Source organism: Microcaecilia unicolor, chromosome 4, assembly GCF_901765095.1.
Source record: "Microcaecilia unicolor chromosome 4, aMicUni1.1, whole genome shotgun sequence".
NCBI classification, from domain to species: Eukaryota; Metazoa; Chordata; class Amphibia; order Gymnophiona; family Siphonopidae; genus Microcaecilia; species Microcaecilia unicolor.
This window is the reverse complement of record NC_044034.1, coordinates 248,747,163-248,767,551: the sequence shown is the minus strand read 5'-3', so window position 1 is coordinate 248,767,551 and position 20,389 is coordinate 248,747,163. Positions and strand designations below refer to the sequence as shown.

General features: G+C 45.3%; 1 protein-coding gene across 2 annotated transcripts in view; it reads left to right on the top strand.

Annotated features, from left to right (window-relative positions):
* LOC115469099 (uncharacterized protein KIAA1211-like) overlaps window positions 1-20,389 on the top strand; it is an 87,549-nt gene that overhangs the window by 43,078 nt on the left and 24,082 nt on the right. For both annotated transcript variants that reach the window (XM_030201394.1, XM_030201393.1), the window contains one exon: window positions 5,983-7,522. In XM_030201394.1, coding sequence (XP_030057254.1) covers window positions 5,983-7,522 — 1,540 coding nt within the window. The remainder of the gene's footprint in view (window positions 1-5,982; window positions 7,523-20,389) is intronic.

Genomic DNA, 20,389 nt, shown 5'->3' with positions numbered 1-20,389 from the left:
ATGTATTGGATCCAGAATTCCACAGGGTTTGACAAGGAAAACAAAACAAGCAGATCAATGGAGATATTTATAAAACACAAACCAGAATGAAGCCCAACAAAGGCCATGTTTCGCCCACATAGGAACTGGGACTATATGGTGTATTAAAACTCTTCACAAAACTTCTTGAAAAAGGCACTGGCAGCAAAAAAAGCACAAATGTGAGAGTGGTGTGGGGCCTGAGCTTGCAGAAGGACTGCAGATAAAGCAGGTGGTGCAATGTGTGAGGAGCCCCATGACTGATAATTCCTATGGAGGGGGGAGGGGGCTCCCTATCTTTAAAGTCTGTCCCGCACATCCCAAGAGAGAAGGGATCTCTCCTGCATCCCAACCTCCGGTCTCTAACCCTCACAGCCTGGATGTTGAGAGCTTAAAAAATGCTTCCTTGAATATTCCTGAGGGTGTCTCCCAGGTCTTGCTGGTTTCAAGGACAGATTCCCCAAAGAGATGTAACTCTTTCAAGTGGAGGGGGTTTGCCATCTGGTGTGAGGGCAAGGCCCTAGGTCCTCTTCCTTGCCCTACACAGACTACACTTGAATACCTTCTACACCTTTCTGAGTCTGGTCTCAAGACAAACTTTCTAAGGGTTTAAAGGGGGTTTGGACAGATTCCGTAGGGAAAAGTCCATTGAACATTATTAAAAATTATTTTTTAATGGGTTTTGCTGGGTTCTTGAAGCCTGGATTGGCCACTGTTGGAGACAGGATGCTGGGCTTGATGGACCCTTGGTCTTTTCCCAGTATGGCGGTGCTATGTGCTTATGTGTTTAAGGGTTCATCTTAGTGCGATTAGTGCTTACCATCACCATGTAGAGTTAGGCCCATCTCTGGACAGTCTCTGGTTGTTCGCGTCATAAGAGGCTTACTTTTGATAGTCCCCTCTCAAACCTCCGCCTGTGTCATGGGATCTCATCATCGTACTCACTCAGCATGTGCTGCCTCAATTGCATGCAAATCTAACTCATGAATATTGCTTTTTCTTTTTCCAGCGACACAAATACAGGAGCTCGCCACATTTCTATGCAGAGCTCCCATCTTGTTAAGCAGTTTTACCACTGTTTTTTTTTACCCATTGGTACAACTTTTTATTTCCTACCAATTATATATGGTTGCAACAACATTCATTGTTTTGATTGTTGGATACAACTTCTGACATAGCCCCTGATGCAGCCCTTTTGGGCGAAACACGGCCTGTATCGGGCTTTTTATTTGATTGTGATTCAGCAGTAAAGTATGCTTTGGACTGCTCATTGATCTGCTTGTTGTTTTCCTTCCTATCCACAATGAATATGCATGAGATCGATTTGCATGCAAATCTAACTCATGAATATTCATTGTGGATATCCTGCTAATTCTGTTTCCAATGGCTGCTGTCCATTTGTATTTCTCTTCTCTCCTCCTCTTGTTCCATTCCCTCACTACACCTGTCTCTGACATATTGATCTTTCACTTAAAGCTCTCTCCCTTCTTTTCAGCCTCTCTGTTCACTCTGTCTTCTGCTTTTCACTTTTCATTTACCTTTATCTTTCAGTCTTGTTCTCTCAAACCCTAGCTGTTGCATTTCCCATCTCACTGCAGTCTCCTATTCCCTTTTATCTAACATCTGTTCCCTATTATCACATTTCTACCCTCTGTATTCACTATCTTCTGCTCACTTATTTTCTTGATAACCCTCTCACTGCCCTTCCCACATGGTTCCACTATTCCTAGCAGCTCCTCCCCCTCCTTCTCCCCCCCCCCCCTCCGAAACTTAACAGCTCCCTGCCTTTTCCTTTCCGCACCCAGAATTTCCCCCGTCCAACATCCCTCTCTCCCTCCCTCCCTCCCTTCCTTCTACCTCCACTCGAGTCTAACATCTCTCCTTCCCTCCTTCCCTATTTCTTCCTACCCTGTCTGACAAATCTTCCTCCCTCCCTCTCTCTCTTTCTTCCTTCCACCCTCCCCTCAGACTCCAACATCCATCTTTCCCTTCCACCCCCCCAAATCAAAGTTCTCTCCTTTCCTTCCATCCCTTCTTTCCTTTTGCCAACCACATCCAACAACTCTCCCTCCCTCCCTCCCTTCTAGAACCACCCCTCAAGTCCAATATCTCTCCCTCCCTTCTACCCCCACCTCCCAGTTCCAACAGCTCTCCCTCTCCCCAGTCCAACAGTTCTCCTTCCTTCCTTTCCACCCCCCACCCTCCAAAATTTCTTCCTCCACAAGTACAATATCTCTAATTTGCCTCCTGTTTCCAACATCTTCTCCCTATCAAATATTTCTCCCTCCCACTGACCAGCATCATACTCACTCTCTCTTGTCATTCTCCCCCCCCCCCCAACCTGGTCTGGCATCTCTCCTTTTCCTCTTCATTTGCTGTCCAGAGATCGCTGGCGGTAGCAGAGATTCACATTCGCTGCCTACCACCAGTGCCAGAGTCTTGTTTCTACTGTTGCCTGCCCTGCCTGGTGTAACTTCCTTTTCCCTTGGGCAGGCCGCAGTAGAAACAAGACTCTGGTTCTGATTGCAGGCAGAGAATGTGAATCTCTGTTACTGCCAGTGCCAGCGATCTCTGGATAACAAATAAAGACCAAATAAAGAGGGAGGGGAAAAGGAAATATGCCAGACCTGATTCAAGAGGGGAGAGGGAAAATGGAAGGGATATGTTCCACTGAATCGGGGGGGGTGGGGGGGGTGGAAGTGAAATGCCGCACCGAATCGGGGTGGGGGGGAATGGAAGTGAAATGCTGCACCGTCAAGGGGGGGGGGGGGAATGGAATGGAAGGAAGATGCCGAGCTGGGCGGGCATGCTGTGAGGCAGCTGGGAGATAAATACTTAGGGCAGCAGTTAACCTGCTGGTCCGAGAGCAGGCTCTTATGCTGTAGGAGATTCAAATTCCTTTTTTTCTTGTATTGGCTGTCTGCCTGTGATACTGCTTTCTGAGCCACCTGAGGCTTCCGTCTCAGTTGGCTTCTCATTATAGGGCTGCCCCTGGCAGAAAGAGCTGAGTTTGACCTGAGATAAGACCTTTCACTCCCTGGTGGAACCGGGGATGCTTCAAAGGTAACAGTCATTGGCCTGGGAGGGGGAGGAGAAGAAGTCAGTCATTGCAGAATGGTGATGCATGGAGGATAATTTTATTACAGGGCACCTATTTTATAAAGGCAAAGTAGGTGTCAGTTTGTGTTTTATAAAATAGGTACCCAAAACTATCCCAGTAGCATGCACATTCTCATGCACAGATTTACATCTGACCAAATGAGGTATAAATGTATGTGTGTGTTCATGTATTTTATCAAATTTGCATATATCTGGATGTCGTCGTCGATAATACACTGAAACTTTCTGCCCAGTGTGCTGCTGCGGCTAGGAAAGCGAATAGAATGTTGGGTATTATTAGGAAAGGTATGGAAAACAGGTGTGAGGATGTCATAATGCTGTTATATCACTCCATGGTGCGACCGCAACTTGAGTATTGTGTTGAATTCTGGTCGCCGCATTTATTTATTTATTTATTGCATTTGTATCCCACATTTTCCCACCTCTTTGCGGGTTCAGTGTGGCTTACAATAAGACATGAATAGTGGAAATACATTTGTAATAACTTGGTTATAGGTTACATTGTGCAAGTTTTGTGAAACCATCGAAGAATCATTAAGAATATGACAATGGGAGATCAACATTGAAACGTTGGAAAGAGACAGTGGGAAGCTTAAAGGGCAGTGTTAAGACACAGAGATATATGATGTACATATTCCTGTGAGTAAATGTATGAGTGATGTGGAATTATGGGGGATGAGGGATAGGAGTGGATGTATGGAGCATTGATGATCAGTGAGTGTGGACTCTATGTGTTTTGCCATAAATTGTTTCAAACAGATGAGTCTTCAGTAATTTGCGGAAGGAGGCTTGTTCGTGAGTCATTCTTAGGTTGCGCGGCAGTGTATTCCAAAGGGCAGCATCTCAAGAAAGATATAGCAGAATTGGAAAAGGTGCAGCAAAGGGCGACTAAAATGATAGCGGGGATGGGATGACTTCCCTATGAAGAAAGACTAAGGAGGCTAGGGCTTTTCAGCTTGGAGGAGAGACGGCTGAGGGGAGACATGATAGAGGTATATAAAATAATGAGTGGAGTGGAACAGCTGGATGTGAAGCATCTGTTCACGCTTTCCAAAAATACTAGGACTAGGGGGCATGCGATGAAACTACAGTGTAGTAAATTTAAAATAAATCAGAGAAACTTTTTCTTCACCCAACGCATAATTAAACTCTGGAATTCGTTGCTGGAGAATGTGGTGAAGGCGGTTAGCTTGACAGAGTTTTAAAAGAGGTTAGACGGTTTCCTAAAGGACAAGTCCATAAACCACTACTAAATGGACTTGGGAAAAATCCACAATTCCAGGAATAACATGTATAGAATGTCTGTACGTTTGGGAAGCTTGCCAGGTGCCTTTGGCCTGTGGATTGGCCGCTGTCGTGGACAGGATGCTGGGCTCGATGGACCCTTGGTCTTTTCCCAGTGTGGCATTACTTATGTACTTATGTACTTATATTACAGCTTTGTTCCTGCTCCATCCAAGCTAAATCTATGGGAATGCCTCCACGCAGTGTGCCTATAAGTACATACCATTTGGTCGATATTCGTAATCAACAGTACAGTTATATAAGAGTCCTTCTCCTCAAGTAACACATTCTTTCTACATAGGAAATGCTTTATAAAAATTGTGTTCCTAGTAGTCAGATTTGTGGTCCATGATTACAGGATTTTGAAAGGAGTCCTAATATATGACCTTCCCTCACCCCTCTTGAGCAGGGACACTTGCTGCAAGAATTGGACTAGAGTAGATCAGAAAGGGAAATACAGTGGGATGAACAAAGTGGGAGGATAATCCCAAGGTAGTGCAAACGAAGACCTGGCCTGTGGTACCAGATCAGACTTGGTTCTGGTTGAACTGAAGGAAACAATGTCAGAAAAAGAATATATATAATTAAGCACATAAGCACTGCCACGCTGGGAAAAGACCAAAGGATCATCAAGCCCAGCACTCTGTCTCCGCCAGCGGCCAATCCAGGCCCCAAGAACCTGGCAAAAAAACCAAAATTTAATAACGATCAATGGACTTTTCCTTCACAAATCTGTCCAGACCCCCTTTAAACTCAGCAAGGCCAGCTGCCGTCACTATCTTCTCCAGCAGTGAGTTCCAGAGTCTAACCATGCGCTGAGTAAAGAAAAACTTTCTCCGATTTGTTTTAAACCTACCACATTCTAATTTCATCTTGTGTCTCCTGGTTCTATTATTGTTAGAAAGCGTAAACAAACGCTTCACATCTGTCCGCTACATCTAAAGAAATCCTAAAGTACATATAAAAATACTCTATTTCATTTCATTTCGCCCATTAGATTGTAAGCTCCTTTGAGCAGGGACTGTCCTTTTTTGTTAAACTGTACAGCGCTGCGTAACCCTAGTAGCGCTCTAGAAATGTCAAGTAGTAGTAGTATATAATATTTGTCACAATCCTTTTACAGTTCAAAAAGTCAAAATATGAAGCTTAAACAAGATGTCTAACAAAACAAGTTAGGGTGGAATTTATCAACATGGGCTACTATTAAGATAGGTTATTTTACTGTTAACCCAGTTGATTAGTAACTAGGCCTCATTGCATTAAATGGGACCTGTGCTAAAATAGCCCATCTTAACGGTAGCCCACATTGATAATTTCCTCCCTTAGTCATCAAACACAGATTTATCCTTTCTGGTGCTTTAAAATACTTAAATTCATTTTGATTTTCTCTATTTAACAAAACTTGAGCACTCAAAAAATTGTTCCACTTAATTTGCAAATGTTTGGTCACACTCCTATTTAATTTAGGATTTTCCTTTACACCGTCCCCAGTAATTGGTTGCATTTCTACATGTAAAGAAATAACATCCATGTGATCTTCTGTCCTTTATATTTATGCAGAGGACACAGTCAGATTCTCTTACTGACCTGAGCTGCACTTTAGAAGAGGAAGAGGATGAGGATAAAGAAAGTATACCAGCGGAGTTTGTAGAGAAATATCCAATTCAAGGGCAGCAAGCAAAAGAAGACAGGATACCTCCAATAAACAGCATGACATATTCAGAGAGCCCCAGTGTGCTCCAGAACTACTGCCATGGCTTAGGTGATGAGCCTACCAGGATAGAAATATCATATGATGATGCCAGCATTGCCTTCCTGGAAATAAAAAACAGTGAACAAAATGTTTTTACTGACACAAATGTTGTAGAATCTGAAGACTATGAAAGTATACTAGAGGCTAATTTAGATGGAGAAACAAAAATGGGTAAAGATCTTTCAGAGGAATTAATTGCACCAAACGAGAATATGAAGGATTTTACCTACAGCGTAAACTCTGAAAGAACTCTTCTTTCTAATGTGCTTTCAGTGAATATACTGCATAAGAAGGAAGAGATCACGCAGGAAGAAGCTGAAGCACCTATGGAACTATCTGAAGTAGGGCAAGTACATGAAGAATCAACAATAGGTACAGATCTTGGTAAACAGTTACCAAAAAAATCTTCATTAAAGCATTCCAATCCATCTTCTCATGGAAACGAAACCCCTCCTGACTTTCCACAAGTGCCTTTGTCATCCAAGGTTGAGATGACCTCCTGGCATCTTGGAAAAAGTAAAAGCGTGGCAGAACTCTTTGTTCCTAATATGGAAGACAGCCACTTGATGGGGCATTTGGGGGTGTTTTCAGAGAAGAAAGTAGAAAAAGTAGCAAATGAATTTACTGCACTGAGAAAATTTTCAGTGTCCTCAGCATGGGAGAGACCAAGGACTGGGAGCTTCACTATGAAAGGAAATCTAGATGGTGAAAGTCTGAAAAACCCAAAGCTTTCTATTCCTAAAACAAATGTTATTGTTCCAAGACATGAGAAGACAAAAGAGGGCGTGTGTTCAAATTCAGATCACCCTGAGAGAAAACCTTGCATAAAAAAACAAGAATCTCCAGCTGCAACTGAAACTAGGCCTGTGGACAAAATGGTGCTCAGTGCTTCTCAGACACCGCCAGCTATGAGCGATTCTTCTGTAGTTTCCAGGTGCCAGTCAGATTCAGAAGATAAGAATGCTTTTCAGGTTAAACTCAGACCTACTTCTTTGTCACTGAAATACAGAGAGAGCTATTGTACAGAATCAAAAGCAGTACAGAAGGATAGTGCTCTTTGTAAATCTGAACAAGCGTGTCCTGCTTTACTCTCAAAAGCCGACAACCATTTACAGATCAAAACAGCATCTGATACTAATACAGGTAGTTTTTTAAATGACAATGGAAAATCTAAAACACATTCCTCAGAACATCTTTATGAGAAACCTCCACTTCCAAGGAAACCAGTTCCGCTTAATACATCAAATTCAAATACAAATGTAAGCACAGAAAAGGCAACCAAATCACTTGACTCCAAAACAGAAAGCAAGGACTTGGAGAAAAGATCCATTTTATTTAAAGTTGCTGGTAAGCATACAAGATACATTTTTAGTTTGAAAGTGTGGGGTGGAAGCAGGGCACAGTGGAATAAACTTGTATTAATTTGGATACCATGGTAGCAAATGTGTTATCTTTTATACCAGACTGTCCAAATAAAAGAAGGGAGAGTAATTCTGAGCAGCCACTAACAGTTTGCAGGCCCACAGTACTTTGTATTCACAAGCCTGCAAACTAATTTTCCTTATAAAGATCCACTGGCAGTGCATGGGGAATATTTAACCTGCCTATTTTCAGGTGCCAAGTATGCAGGTTAAATCCACGAACAGCAGGTGCAAGGATATGTAAAGCTGAAGTCTTGGAGGCCACCCTTGTAAGTCTTGGTGGCCATTTTGAAGAGCGATGCAGTAGCGCCACGGGAGAGTCAGCGCCAGCAGCGGGCAGGAAAGACTGGAGATCTTTCCTGCCTGCCCCGAAGAATCCACTGGACAACCTGGGGGGCAGGGGAGAGGACAATCGCTGGGTATGGGTGGCTGGAGGGGAGGGCAGGGGAGAGGAGAGAATCGCTGGGTATGGGTGGCTGGAGGGGGGGCAGGGGAGGAGAATCGCTGGGTATGGGTGGCTGGAGGAGGGGGCAGGGGAGAGGAGAATCGCTGGGTATGGGTGGCTGGAGGGGGGCAGGGGAGAGGAGAGAATCGCTGGGTATGGGTGGCTGGAGGGAGGGCAGGGGAGAGGACAATCGCTGGGTATGGGTGGCTGGAGGGGAGGGCAGGGGAGAGGAGAGAATCGCTGGGTATGGGTGGCTGGAGGGGGGGCAGGGGAGAGGAGAATCGCTGGGTATGGGTGGCTGGAGGAGGGGGCAGGGGAGAGGAGAATCGCTGGGTATGGGTGGCTGGAGGGGGGCAGGGGAGAGGAGAGAATCGCTGGGTATGGGTGGCTGGAGGGGGGGGCAGAGGAGAGGAGAATCACTGGGTATGGGTGGCTGGAGGGAGGGCAGGGGAGAGGAGAATCGCTGAGTATGAGTGGCTGGAGGGGGAGGGCAGGGGAGAGGAGAGTCGCTGGGTATGGGTGGCTGGAGGGGGGGCAGGCGACAGAAGAGAATCGCTGGGTATGGGTGGGTGGGTGGATGGAGGGGAGGGCAGGGGAGAGGAAGGTTGTTGGACTTGGATGGAGGGGGAGGGAAGAGTGAGGAAGGAGATGAGATAAGGGAAAAGGAGGAGAGGAGAAAAACTGCACATGGATGAAGAAAATAGGCAGAAGCTGGATTCACTGGACAGTCAAGTGTGCAGAGGACCCAGCTTTTACTTATGGATGTAGGGCAAGAAATGAAGAAGAAAGGCGGAAAGTAAAGAAATAGAAAGGAAGCCCTGGAAACGGAGTTAAGAGGACAGATAGCAGAATCGGATACTGGGCCAGCATGATCAGAAAAACAAAGTCACCAAACAACAAAGGTAGAAAAAATCATTTTTTTTTCATTATAGTGTTTGGACTATGTCCACTTTAAGAATCAGGTGCTCAACATTAAAAGTTTATATTTATTTACTTAGTTATGGCATTTTATCCCACATTAAACATGAATTAGATTGGAACCTGGGATCATTTAATTTTTTTTTTCATGGAGTAATGCATTGCCCCCCCCCCCCCAGGCTCTCTCCCCGGCTATAGTCAGCTCTGCAATTTGGGGGGGGGGGGGGCACAGAGGTGGACCGGGGAGAGAGCCTGTTGTTAAACATTTACCAGCACACCACTGGACCCACCCCACAATAGCCAGGCCCCCTGCAACCAGTCACAGAACCTATGACAAGGCAGAATTGGTGTGTAGAGCCTGAGCTCTTTCATTAAAACTTGGGGTCCATGGGTCAGTTTTTTGCAGACATTAGAAAAGGTGCCGGTACTCAGTACTCCCTCAAAAAAAAGCCCTGGTACTACATCTCTTCAGCACTGAGATTAAGCTCTTGGTTGGATGTGCACATCTTATCACTTATTCATGTTTTCCAGTAATGAATATATGTAAGTGATGAGCTTTACTTTATGTATTGATATAAATTATTGATTTTAATGAACAGTGGCAGGAAGAAATGCAGAGAAAAATTTAGCAAGCCTATGCAAATAAATAGAATTGCTAAATACTATTACATTCATATACTTTAAGTAGTCTTAAATTCTGAACAGACAGTTTGTACCAGATGCATCAGTAGTACACAGCCAGTGGTAACTGTGCTTTACCAGTGTGTACTCTGGGTAGTGCCACATCCTTGATGGGGTATATCACAGTAACATGTTAAAATAGGTGTAAATAGATAGTGAGCAAGGCAGTGAGCAGCAGGTGTTGCACAAACTTCTACTACTACTTATCACTTCTATAGCGCTACGCAGCGCTGTACACCATACACGAAAAAGACAGTCCCTGCTCAAAGAGCTCACAAACTGAGAACATTCTCCCTCAATCAGTGATAGTTTTTTTGTTATAAATAAACTAATTGCTGTATAATATGAGCATTATTTTGGTTCTACCACCTAAACACGTCTCCAAGAATTTCTAATGATTTAAGCCAAAAGTATCTGTGTTAGGGAAGGTCATCTATACTTTTAACTGGATTGAGGCAGAGCAGTGTCAGAAAGCAAACTTGCCTAGGTGAATGGTTTTGAAAATTGTTCTCATCAAGTACATTTATCTTTCTATTCTGGTTGTTGCTGTTTTTTTAGATGATTGATCTTTGATCTATATTGAAATCGTAGTGGCCTTATTATATGATGTGTTTGTAAGCAAAATATCTTTAACACAATTGCAGCTTAATTTTTTAATTATGCTGTGACTTTGAAGACCGCATCAACTCTGCTAATGTGAAGTTTGTTTTATTCAAAGTTATGCTTTGCTCACTTGTTTTAAAACCTGACAAACACATTTTTTCTAGGGAATAATGATCGCAATTTTACACTCTAATAATGTTTTCTGTTACAGGCAGCTTAAAATAGTGATTCTCAACACAATTCTTAGGACACAGTTGGGTTTTCAGGATTTGCACAAATATACAAAAGAGGGATTTCCATGCAGTGCCTCCATTATATTCAGCTCTAATCTCATGCCCTTGACCTGGATTGGCCGCTGTCGGGGACAAGGATGCTGGGCTCGATGGACCTTTGGTCTTTTCCCAGTATGGCATTACTTATGTAGTTATGATTTTTTTGAAAACCTAGCTGGGTGTGTCAGGAGCACTGGGTTGAGAACCACTGCATTAGAATAGTAACTGCTATGATTCAACAATAATGATCACGCCCATGCCCTGCCCCCTCCAAAAAAAATGTAAAAATAAAAAAAATACACGGTTAGCATGTGCAAATAGGCAAATTACCACAAAATGGTTTAACACCTTTCTGGGCATGCTAACTGGCCATTTAGTAAAAGGGCCCCTGAGTCATATCTTCATTTTTGTAAGCCACCCAAGACCTGGATCTTTGCCCTTGTTTTGTCCAGTCATTTTTGTATTAGTCATCATTTTGTTTACTGTTAATTGTATTAGTGCAGGGGTGTCCAACTTTGCCCCTCGCCAGGTCAAGTTTTCAGGATTTCACCAATAAACATGCATGAGATTTCCCCAACGAATATACGTGAGATCTATTTACATAGAATGGAGGCAGTGCATGCAAATAGATCTCATGCATATTTATTGGGAGAAATCCTGAAAACCTGATTGGATTGCGACCCTTGAGGACCGAGGTTGGACAATTCTGTACTAGTGTTTACTGTAACCAAGTGAGCACATTGCTAATGGATCAGCAAAATATAATTGACTGTAAATAGAGAAAGAAATGGAAAACAAAAGTGAGGACGTTATAAAGCCTTTGTATTGGTCCATAGTGCGACCACACCTTGAATATTGTGTTCATTTCTGGTCGCCACATCTCAAAAAAGATATAGTGGAATTAGAAAAGGTACAGAGAAGGGCGACGAAAATGATAAAGGGAATGGGACGACTTCCCTATGAGGAAAGGCTGAAGCGGCTAGGGCTCTTCAGCTTGGAGAAAAGACAGCTGAGGGGGAGATATGATAGAGGTCTATAAAATAATGAGTGGAGTGGAACGGGTAGATGTGAAACGTTTGTTTACTGTTTCCAAAAATACTAGGACCTGGATTGGCCACTGTTGGAAACAGAATGCTGGGCTTGATGGACCTTTGGTCTGTCCCCGTGTGGCAATATTTATGTACTTATGGGATGCTTTTAGAAAATTTTGATGCAGTTCTAAAATAAAAATATAACTTTATGCAAAAGTAAATTATTAGGGGTTTTTCCCAGTGTTAGTACAGTTTCACATATATTGATGATAGTCATAGTTAAATATAATTTCAACCATCATTATCCCATGTTATATAAATCTGCAATGTTTGATGCACACAATGACTGACTTCATTTCTCTTTTTTTTTTTAATTATCTGAACCATGGTTTTCATTCTGACCTTCGTCTTGCGAGGCAGCAGCTGTGCCACTTTAAGCATAGTTTGTGCAACTTGTCCTCCCTTCTTGTCTGTTGATTATCATTTGTCAATCTTCTCCCTTTCCATCCTCCTTTTGTTTCTTAGGGTAATATTGAGAATAAATTACATTTTTAGGCCTGTTTACTGTTACAGTGCACTCCGTTTAAGTGCAAGGGCTCCGGACCAAATTTCCACTTGCACTTATCCGGAGCATGCACATCACCGAAGTTGCCTTATTCAAAGCATTATTTAAGTAATTACACAGAGCTAGTGTAGTGTAACTTAATTATTAGTGTTATTGGACAGTAAACAATTATCCATCACTGCAAAATGTTGTAAGACATAGCCAATTTTCTACAAAAAAAAAAAGAGAAAATATATATATATTTATATATAAAGCATCAATGTAATTTTTGTTACAAAAAACTAGTGTCAAATGGAATTTAAAAAAATCTGCAATTGTTTGCTATACTGTGTTTTGTCTATTTGTGTTGTAGACAAGGTCCAACAGGTCATAATAAGGTTTGTAACTCTGGCACCCATTACCCTCTATGGCACCCATTACCCTCTAGTTAAGCTGTCACAATGTCCAAGCTTTGTAATGCAGCAGCAAACGTGTCTTGCTTCACGCTCACCGCCAACTTTCATCCCCGTTGGCTCATCGTGTCTCTAGCATCCTCAAGCCACAGACTACAACGCTGAGCAAATCTCTTCATCATTTATGTCAGCAGATGTCTTCAGGTTGTCATCAACTGCCACATAGCGGTCAAACCCCTCAGCAGTCATTCCAGCTGGAAGATCAACAGTGGATGCAGGATTTTCATCATCATAGCATTCTTTCACAAAGCTAGTCCATCTGTAGCAGTTGGAAATTGTTCTCTGGGTAACAACACCAAGCCTCCTCCTGCATGTGCAGCGAGTCCAGTAAGCTAACCTTGCAAGCCATTTTGGCAGCTCGCTTGCCAATGTTGTCATCATGGTCCATTGTGCCCATCAGATGGCACAGCACCAGCACTCTGTAATGCTTCTTGAAATTGGCTATGATACCCTGATCCATCGGCTGAATAAGTGAAGTTGTGTTGGGTGGTAGGAACACAAGCTTAACGTTTGATAGCCTGTCATCGCTGTGTGCTGCACAGCTTGTCATACAGCATCAGAATTTTACACTTCTGCCTGTGCATTGTGTTATCCAATTTTTTTAGCCATTGTAGCCAAATTTTTAGGTCATCCAAGCAATTTTGTTTGCCTCATAAGCCACTGAACGTTGTTTAACGTTCTTGAAGCAACGTGGCTGTTTATTTTCCCGTTGTCAGTGGCTCCGGCTTTTCACTTCCTTCCATGTTGCATGAGAGTAGCAGCGTCAGTCTTTCCTTTGGCACTTTTGTTCCAGCCACCTCAGCCTGCTTGAATGCCAGCATCCCATCTGGATTAGCTCTCTAATAAAGAACTATTTCAACTGCATTAAAAATGTCACATGGTTAGTAATCTTTCATGATGTCCTGTAGAACATTTGCCATCCATCTCTCCACACCCATTTCATCTGCATCTTGTTTTTCGCTATGCTGTTTTTTGAACTTTGTGTTGTGTCTTATTTTTCATCGTTCCAGCCACCCAACAGTTGCACTACAACCGGCCAATTCAAGGTTTTTTGCCAAATGATTGGCTTTCTCCATGAGTAAGGGACTACTGACAGGAAGCTTTCTGCTTGTAGATGCATGCAATTTGGCTTGGATGCACCCCATATTCTCTTGCAATGAAAGCCTGACTTTCCTTATTGTCTAGTCTTATCTATCATTGAGTGAAAGCACCTTACACATGCGTTTTGAGATGGCCATTTCACTGTTTGCTTCACTACAGCCACTGAATCGCATGGGTGTTTAGGTTCATGGTTCAACCTTACAGCCTAGTACTCCACGACCACCACAACAGCTGCTCAATTACACAGGCGTTTAGGTGCATAGTTCAACTTTATACCCTACAGTTGTTCTACTCCACACCACTACAGCTGCTCAATCATACAGGAGTTTAGTGTATGCTATATTTTAGAGTCCACAGGTAGTTGAAATTTTCAGTTGTCACTCAATTGCATGGGCCAGAAAGAAGATGGCGGGCACCCTCCTCCTTCACTCGGAGCTGTGTGACCCATGCAAGAAAGAAAATGGCGGTCACCCACCCTCTTTCATTCAGAGCCATGTGATCCATGCTGCTGTGTATCACAAGCTGTGAGCCAATGAGGAAGAGAGAATAGAGAAAGGCAGGACCGCTCACTCCTACCTCATTGGCTCCCAGCTTCATGAAGTACAACTGCCATGCTGCACAGCAATTGCACATCATAAACCTGGGAACCAATTAGGATGGGTGGCTCATGCAGAATTAAAACTTTACATAGACAAGACAGAATGAGGGAAATTGTACTTAAAAGGAGTTATATTGTAAAAAGAGAGGCTCGAGGTATTGCACATAACGAGAGTATGCGCTTATCACTGGTGTGACAAACTGGAGTAAGTTTACATTAGAGTGAATGGGAAAAATTTGAGACATGGAGGGGCATAATGGAAAGATTGTCCAAGTACGAATTAGGACGTTCTTACAAAAACGTCCAAAAATAGACATGTATAATGGGAAACTAGTGTGGGTGTTTTTCGATAATCGATTATCCCTGTAAGAAAACAATCAAATGACGAGCGCATAAGCGTGACTAAATTGGGCGCCCTAACACGGTCGATTATTGCAGGTGCAAACGACCAAATCACGTGGTGTGTAAAATAATGTACATAGGTGTATCGCAAGTACAGTACATGTTGTTCAGGCCATCCAGGTACGGGAAAATATGAGGAACGCGTATATGTGTCAACTACAGACATATCATGCTGCTCCACCCATACTTTCATCATATGTGCCCATCTGAATGTCCGGATCTGCATGCACTGTACACCTACTGAACATGCAGCTATATGTATATGTGAAAAGGGTCGGGTGGGGTGCGTCATACTCATCTATATAAGGCACGTTCCACACACGTGCAGGCATGTGCACGGCAAAGACGTCTATGCTTACGAGGGCGTCCACGTGCTGATAGGGGCCATATATGGAATGGTCATCCATATATGGAGCTGTGCATGAAACGACGTCCCTCACGCAAGGTCGTCTATATAAGGCACTTCTTTTCCAACACGTGGAAAAATGGCACAACGGCGAGAGCCGAATTTTGGAGAGCAGGAGAGCTTGCTGCTCGTCCGGCTGTGCCTAAGGCACCGCCATCGTCTCTTTGTGCAGCACCACCACCTGCCCCCCAGGCTGCAGGCCATGCGAGCCTGGTCCCGCATCTGGGACAGGCTAGAAAGGTAAGGTTATGGCCCAACCCCCCTCCCCTCCTGTACCTACACATATAACAGCTCCGTCATCAATGTTACCAGCAGTAACTGGAGTGTCCATGCAAGGATCATGAGTAATATAGGAACATGCACAATCACTAATAATTTGTATGTTATTGAAACGACCACCATTCCCACATCCCTACAAGAATGTATTTCGTTAGGTTAGGTATGTGACTATTCTATTAGTGTTATGTGACAATTTCGTTAGTTATGTGAAGGCCACATTTTCCAACCCCTCTTTGCAGCCAGTGGGTTACAACGCATCCGAATAGTGGAAGCATGAGACCAATGAAACCTATACCATACTTTATAACATGGTCATGATAACACATATCAAGTAGTTTAACAAGCATACATTATAATGTATACAAACGGTACTGTCTGGCCTCATGCCCACCTCTCTGGCATCATCTGCATAGGAACCAACTCGGTGGCTGCTGTGGGTGCTTGACCACCCCACCCCCAATATCAAATATGTATGGAGGGAGGGGTCATCTCCACTGGGGGTTCCACCCCCCAAAATGTTAAAAAGGTGGCTACTATGATTCACTACCAATGGAGGTGGCCCCCCCCCCAACACTGTAGACCCTCTCTCTCTGGTATGTGAATAGCAAATGAATGTGTGCAAAGGACAAAAAGGACCAACCCCCCTGACCCCTGCTCTACAAACTTATATCTTACAGACGCTTTGGAGTCCACCGGGACCTGGAGTCCCTCAGGAGGCGGTTCCGCCGTGTGAGGTGGGAGAGGCCCGACCTCATCCGGGCGGTGCGAAGGCACCTCAGGGCTCGCCGTAAGTATTCAAAAACAGGACACCTGTACAGATTACTACATACATTTCATGAATAATGCAAATGTGTTGTACAATATCAATTCCCATGTGCCTAATAGCCACCTAGTAAGTAATAACATATCTGTCCCAGATCAAGGATACAGGTTGCAGGGGTTCTCCCATGAGCGTGCCTGCAACTTCCGACCATCCCCCCGAGATGAATGAGATGATATGCCACACTTTACTATTCCCCTTACTGTGGTGGCTGATTAGTGTGTCCTGGTACACCTGCCTGAGGCCCTACTTTTACTGCATGTTATGGCCTAACTCACATAAAAGAATTGTGCTCAACACCCTTCCCACTGCCCCCCCCCCAATAACTCCTACAACAACTGCCCATCAACCCCTCGTTGCATCTCACAATGCAAACATGCTGGTCAGCAATGAATTTGGTATGGCAACATGTCCTGTGTGGTGTGTGTCAGAGGAGGGTCCAGGGTTCTGTGTCATGTCATCTGATGCAGCTCATTCCCCATGGGCATAGGCAACGCCTTACCACACCCTGCCCCATCCCCTGCCTCATGCCACCCAGCTACTGCACTATGCAAGCCATGTTGTATGCGCTGATCTCAATCACACTCCTTTTACATACACAGGGCTCCACCAGCAGGAAGCCGAGCGGGAAGATGAGGAGGGCCACCACCTCCAGGAGGAGGAGCAGGAGCAGGAGGAGCAGGAGGAGGAGGAACACCAAGAGGAGGGGCACCTGGATGAGGAGGAGGAGGAGGAGCAGCCAGCCCAGGAGGCGAGCCACCAGGAGGAGGACTCGGAGGACTCGGAGGAGGGGGTCCTCATCATTGATAAGGACATACATCAGGACCCCTCCCCACCTGCAGCTCCGTATGAGGCATCTCCCTCCCCTCGGCCATCTCCATCCCCTGAGGCACCTCCATCGCCTCAGGCAGCGCCATCGCCTGGCCCACCTCCATCTCCTGGGCCATCTTCAATGTCCCCTGGCCCACCTCCAGCCCTTGGCCCTGCAACAGTGGTGCGGCTCCTGCAGCCGCTGGTAGATGGCCAGCAGCAGCTTGTAGTTGGCCAGCACCAGCTGCTGCAGGAGGTGAGAGCCCTACGGCAGGGCAATGAGCAGCTCCAGGGCCCACTAAGGGTACTGCTGGGCCTGCTCATTGCCCTGCTACAGAGGGCCTTGGTCAGAGGGCGTGGCCGCCCTTAATTTCAATAGAGGGGGGCCTGTTGGGGGTGTGGGGAGTGGGTGGGGGAGGGAATTGTTGGGGTTGTGTGTGTGGGGGGGAGGGAAATGTTGGGGGTTCTGTGGGGGGGGAGGGAATTGTTGGGGTTGTGTGGGGAGTTGTGGGGGGGAGGAGGGCATTGTTGGGGGTTATTTTGTAGGGGTGGGGGTGGGGGGGAAATAAATGTTTCTCTTACACTATAACTATCAGGGTGTGTGTGTGTGTTTGTCTCCCTTGTGCATTACATATCACCAAATGGTGCTGTTGAGTTGAGAGGAAGGAGGCAGCAATATGCATAGCATTAAATGTGCTGTGCGAATGAGAAGGTGATGTATGTCTGAGAATGTTGGCCATACAGAATGCCACCTGTTCATTCCAACCTGCATGGCCATATGTGTAGGGGGGTTGGGCCGGGGAGGCTGGATGGATATTTGTGTTCATGAATAAAAATGGCCAGCCAGCATCTCTCTCTCCCTCCCTCCCTCCACCATACTGACCCACAATACAGAGTGCCATCAATAAGAGATTAATAGTGTACCACGTGTGATCTGCCAGGTAGACACTTCCACATAACTCCAGGTACCACATACACAGTGTTTGCTGTCTGATGGACACATATCCTTACCCACAAGCCACATTGGTGGTGGGGGGGGGGGGGGCAAGAAGGACCTACAAACAGCTGGCTCATATTTTCACATTGAATACATCAGCTATGGTATATAATGCTGAGGAGCAAAAGGGAAACAATGGGAAACCCAATAGATGGATGGTTACTTCATCACAGTTGCAATGTAATACTTGTGTTAGAGAAGGGCACAAAATGGTGCTCATTATTTGCAGCTGTGATCGCACTTTCTCCAGTAGTCGATCAAGGTGTGTTACATTCAAGTATTCTGGGTTTGTGTCAAACTTTGTCCCTGAAGTGACTTGCCTTAGGTGGGATTTGAACCAGCAACCTTATGATTATAAGGCTGGTGCTCTAACCACTAGGCCACAGCAGCCACCAGGCTTTAGCCACCAGCAGGTACTTTGGGTTGGGACCTGTACACACACACCTCTCCCTCACCACCACGTCATAGGCCTCAGTGGCGCTACCTGTAGCCACCTCGATCATTTTGTCCAGGCTACCGATTAAAAACAATGTGCATGTTCCCTACTACCTATGGAGCAATTTAGGAAGGTGTTCCATAATGTGCTATACACATCCACACTGAGGACCTGCCAACCCCACAGTACAGTGCACAGGAACCTGGTGAAAAGAGAGCTACCTAACATCTGACTCCAGACTACATACATACAGTGAATGCACACTCCTTGACTATGAGCACAAAGAGAAGAGGTGTCAGACAAATGAGAGCTTACCATGAACGTCTGTTTCAAGACTGTGTAGTGCGCCTTTTATCTTCTGGAACATTAGCTGCACATCTCCCTGACTGAAATGACCCTTACCGAGGGGTGCTTGATTTGGGCCGACTGTACTAAATTCTTGGCCCCCACACACTGCCTGCTACAACCAGGCAGAGAGAATGGAAGGGAGCATCAGGGGATGTGGAAGAGAGGAAACGGAAGGCGTGGTGGCTGAGGGCCAATAATAATTCCCCCCCCCCCCTAAATACACAGGTGTACCCAAGCATACATTGCTAAACACATACCTTCATATAAGTGAGGGTAAAACCCTGTAAATGATTATTACGAACAACCGGCAAGGTTTCAGTGCAGGAAATGGCAGGTAAAATGGCAATGAAGAAAGGGAAGGCAGGTGGAGATGCCCATACTTATCTACTCATAATCGAAACCATGTGTTCCTAATCGCTATCTGAGCTGGGCACGCTTAGGAATTGTGTGTATAATTGAACAACAAACGCCCATATCAGAAACGCCTATTCCCCGTCTCAATGGGCATTCTTGGCGCCTATATAAACGCCCACTCCGTATTTTCGATAACCCCATTGGTACAATGCCACCACGCATGCCGCCGACCCGGAAGGGTAATTTTGTTGAAGCAGAGGTGGAGCTCCTGGTGCAAGAAATACTACAGCGGCACCGGAGTCTGTTCGCTCCCACAGGGCAGAGGCTGGCTGCAACAACAAAGCAGCGCGAATGGGATGCAGTACGGGACAGCCTGAATGCTGTCTTCCATGCTGGGAGAGACGTGGAGGATTGCAAGAGGAAGTGGCGGAAGCTGAGGAGGGATGTTCGGAGGAAGGCGGGGGCCAATCCCCCAGGCAATGACACTGCCAACCTCATGCCCATGGAGCTGATGGTGCACTCCCTCCTACCCCAGGAGGGCATCCACGGGATTGGCTCCCTGGACACCTCGGGCCAGGCTGAGGACTCAGGTAGGTGTTTCATTATGCAGTTGGGGTATCTGTTGTGCTGCAGTACACTTGTATTATAGAAGTTGGGGTCAGGGGGAGGGAGGTGAGGAGTGGGGGGCAGGAGGAGGGAGGTGGAGGGGGGGAGTGTCTCTGGCTATCTTTATGTATATTAACAGGCCACCTTTATGATGCTGTTGTGACCTGGTAACCCCTACTCACTAGCTCTCTACCCTTACTCCCTATCCCTACCGTTGTCATTGGGTTTCCTCTTACTTGTCATGTGTGCCCATATTTATTGAATTGTAAGCTCTATTTGAGTAGTGGTAGTGGTCATGTGTGTTATAGGAGCAAGCAGACAGGGTGGGTGCTGTGTGTGTGTGTGAGCACCCCCAATATTGAGGAAAGATCATGTAGTTGTGCAGGGAGGAGTGTTGGTCACTGGGCTTAGCACCCCCAATACTACTTTCCAGTTGGCTCCTATGGGTGTGTGTAGGTTACTACTGTGGCAGAACTTTGGGGGCCGTCCTTCCCTACTACTCCCTCCTATTTTCCCATTAACAAAATGTGCCTAGTTCCTCCTGTGACCTCTGTGATCTACTGAGTGTGGGCCACATGCATTCAACTGAAGGAGCCTGTAATGGGGGTCATAAAGCAGTTCTATGCAGTTTAGCAAGTCAGTAGTAACACAACACATGCTGAAATGTTG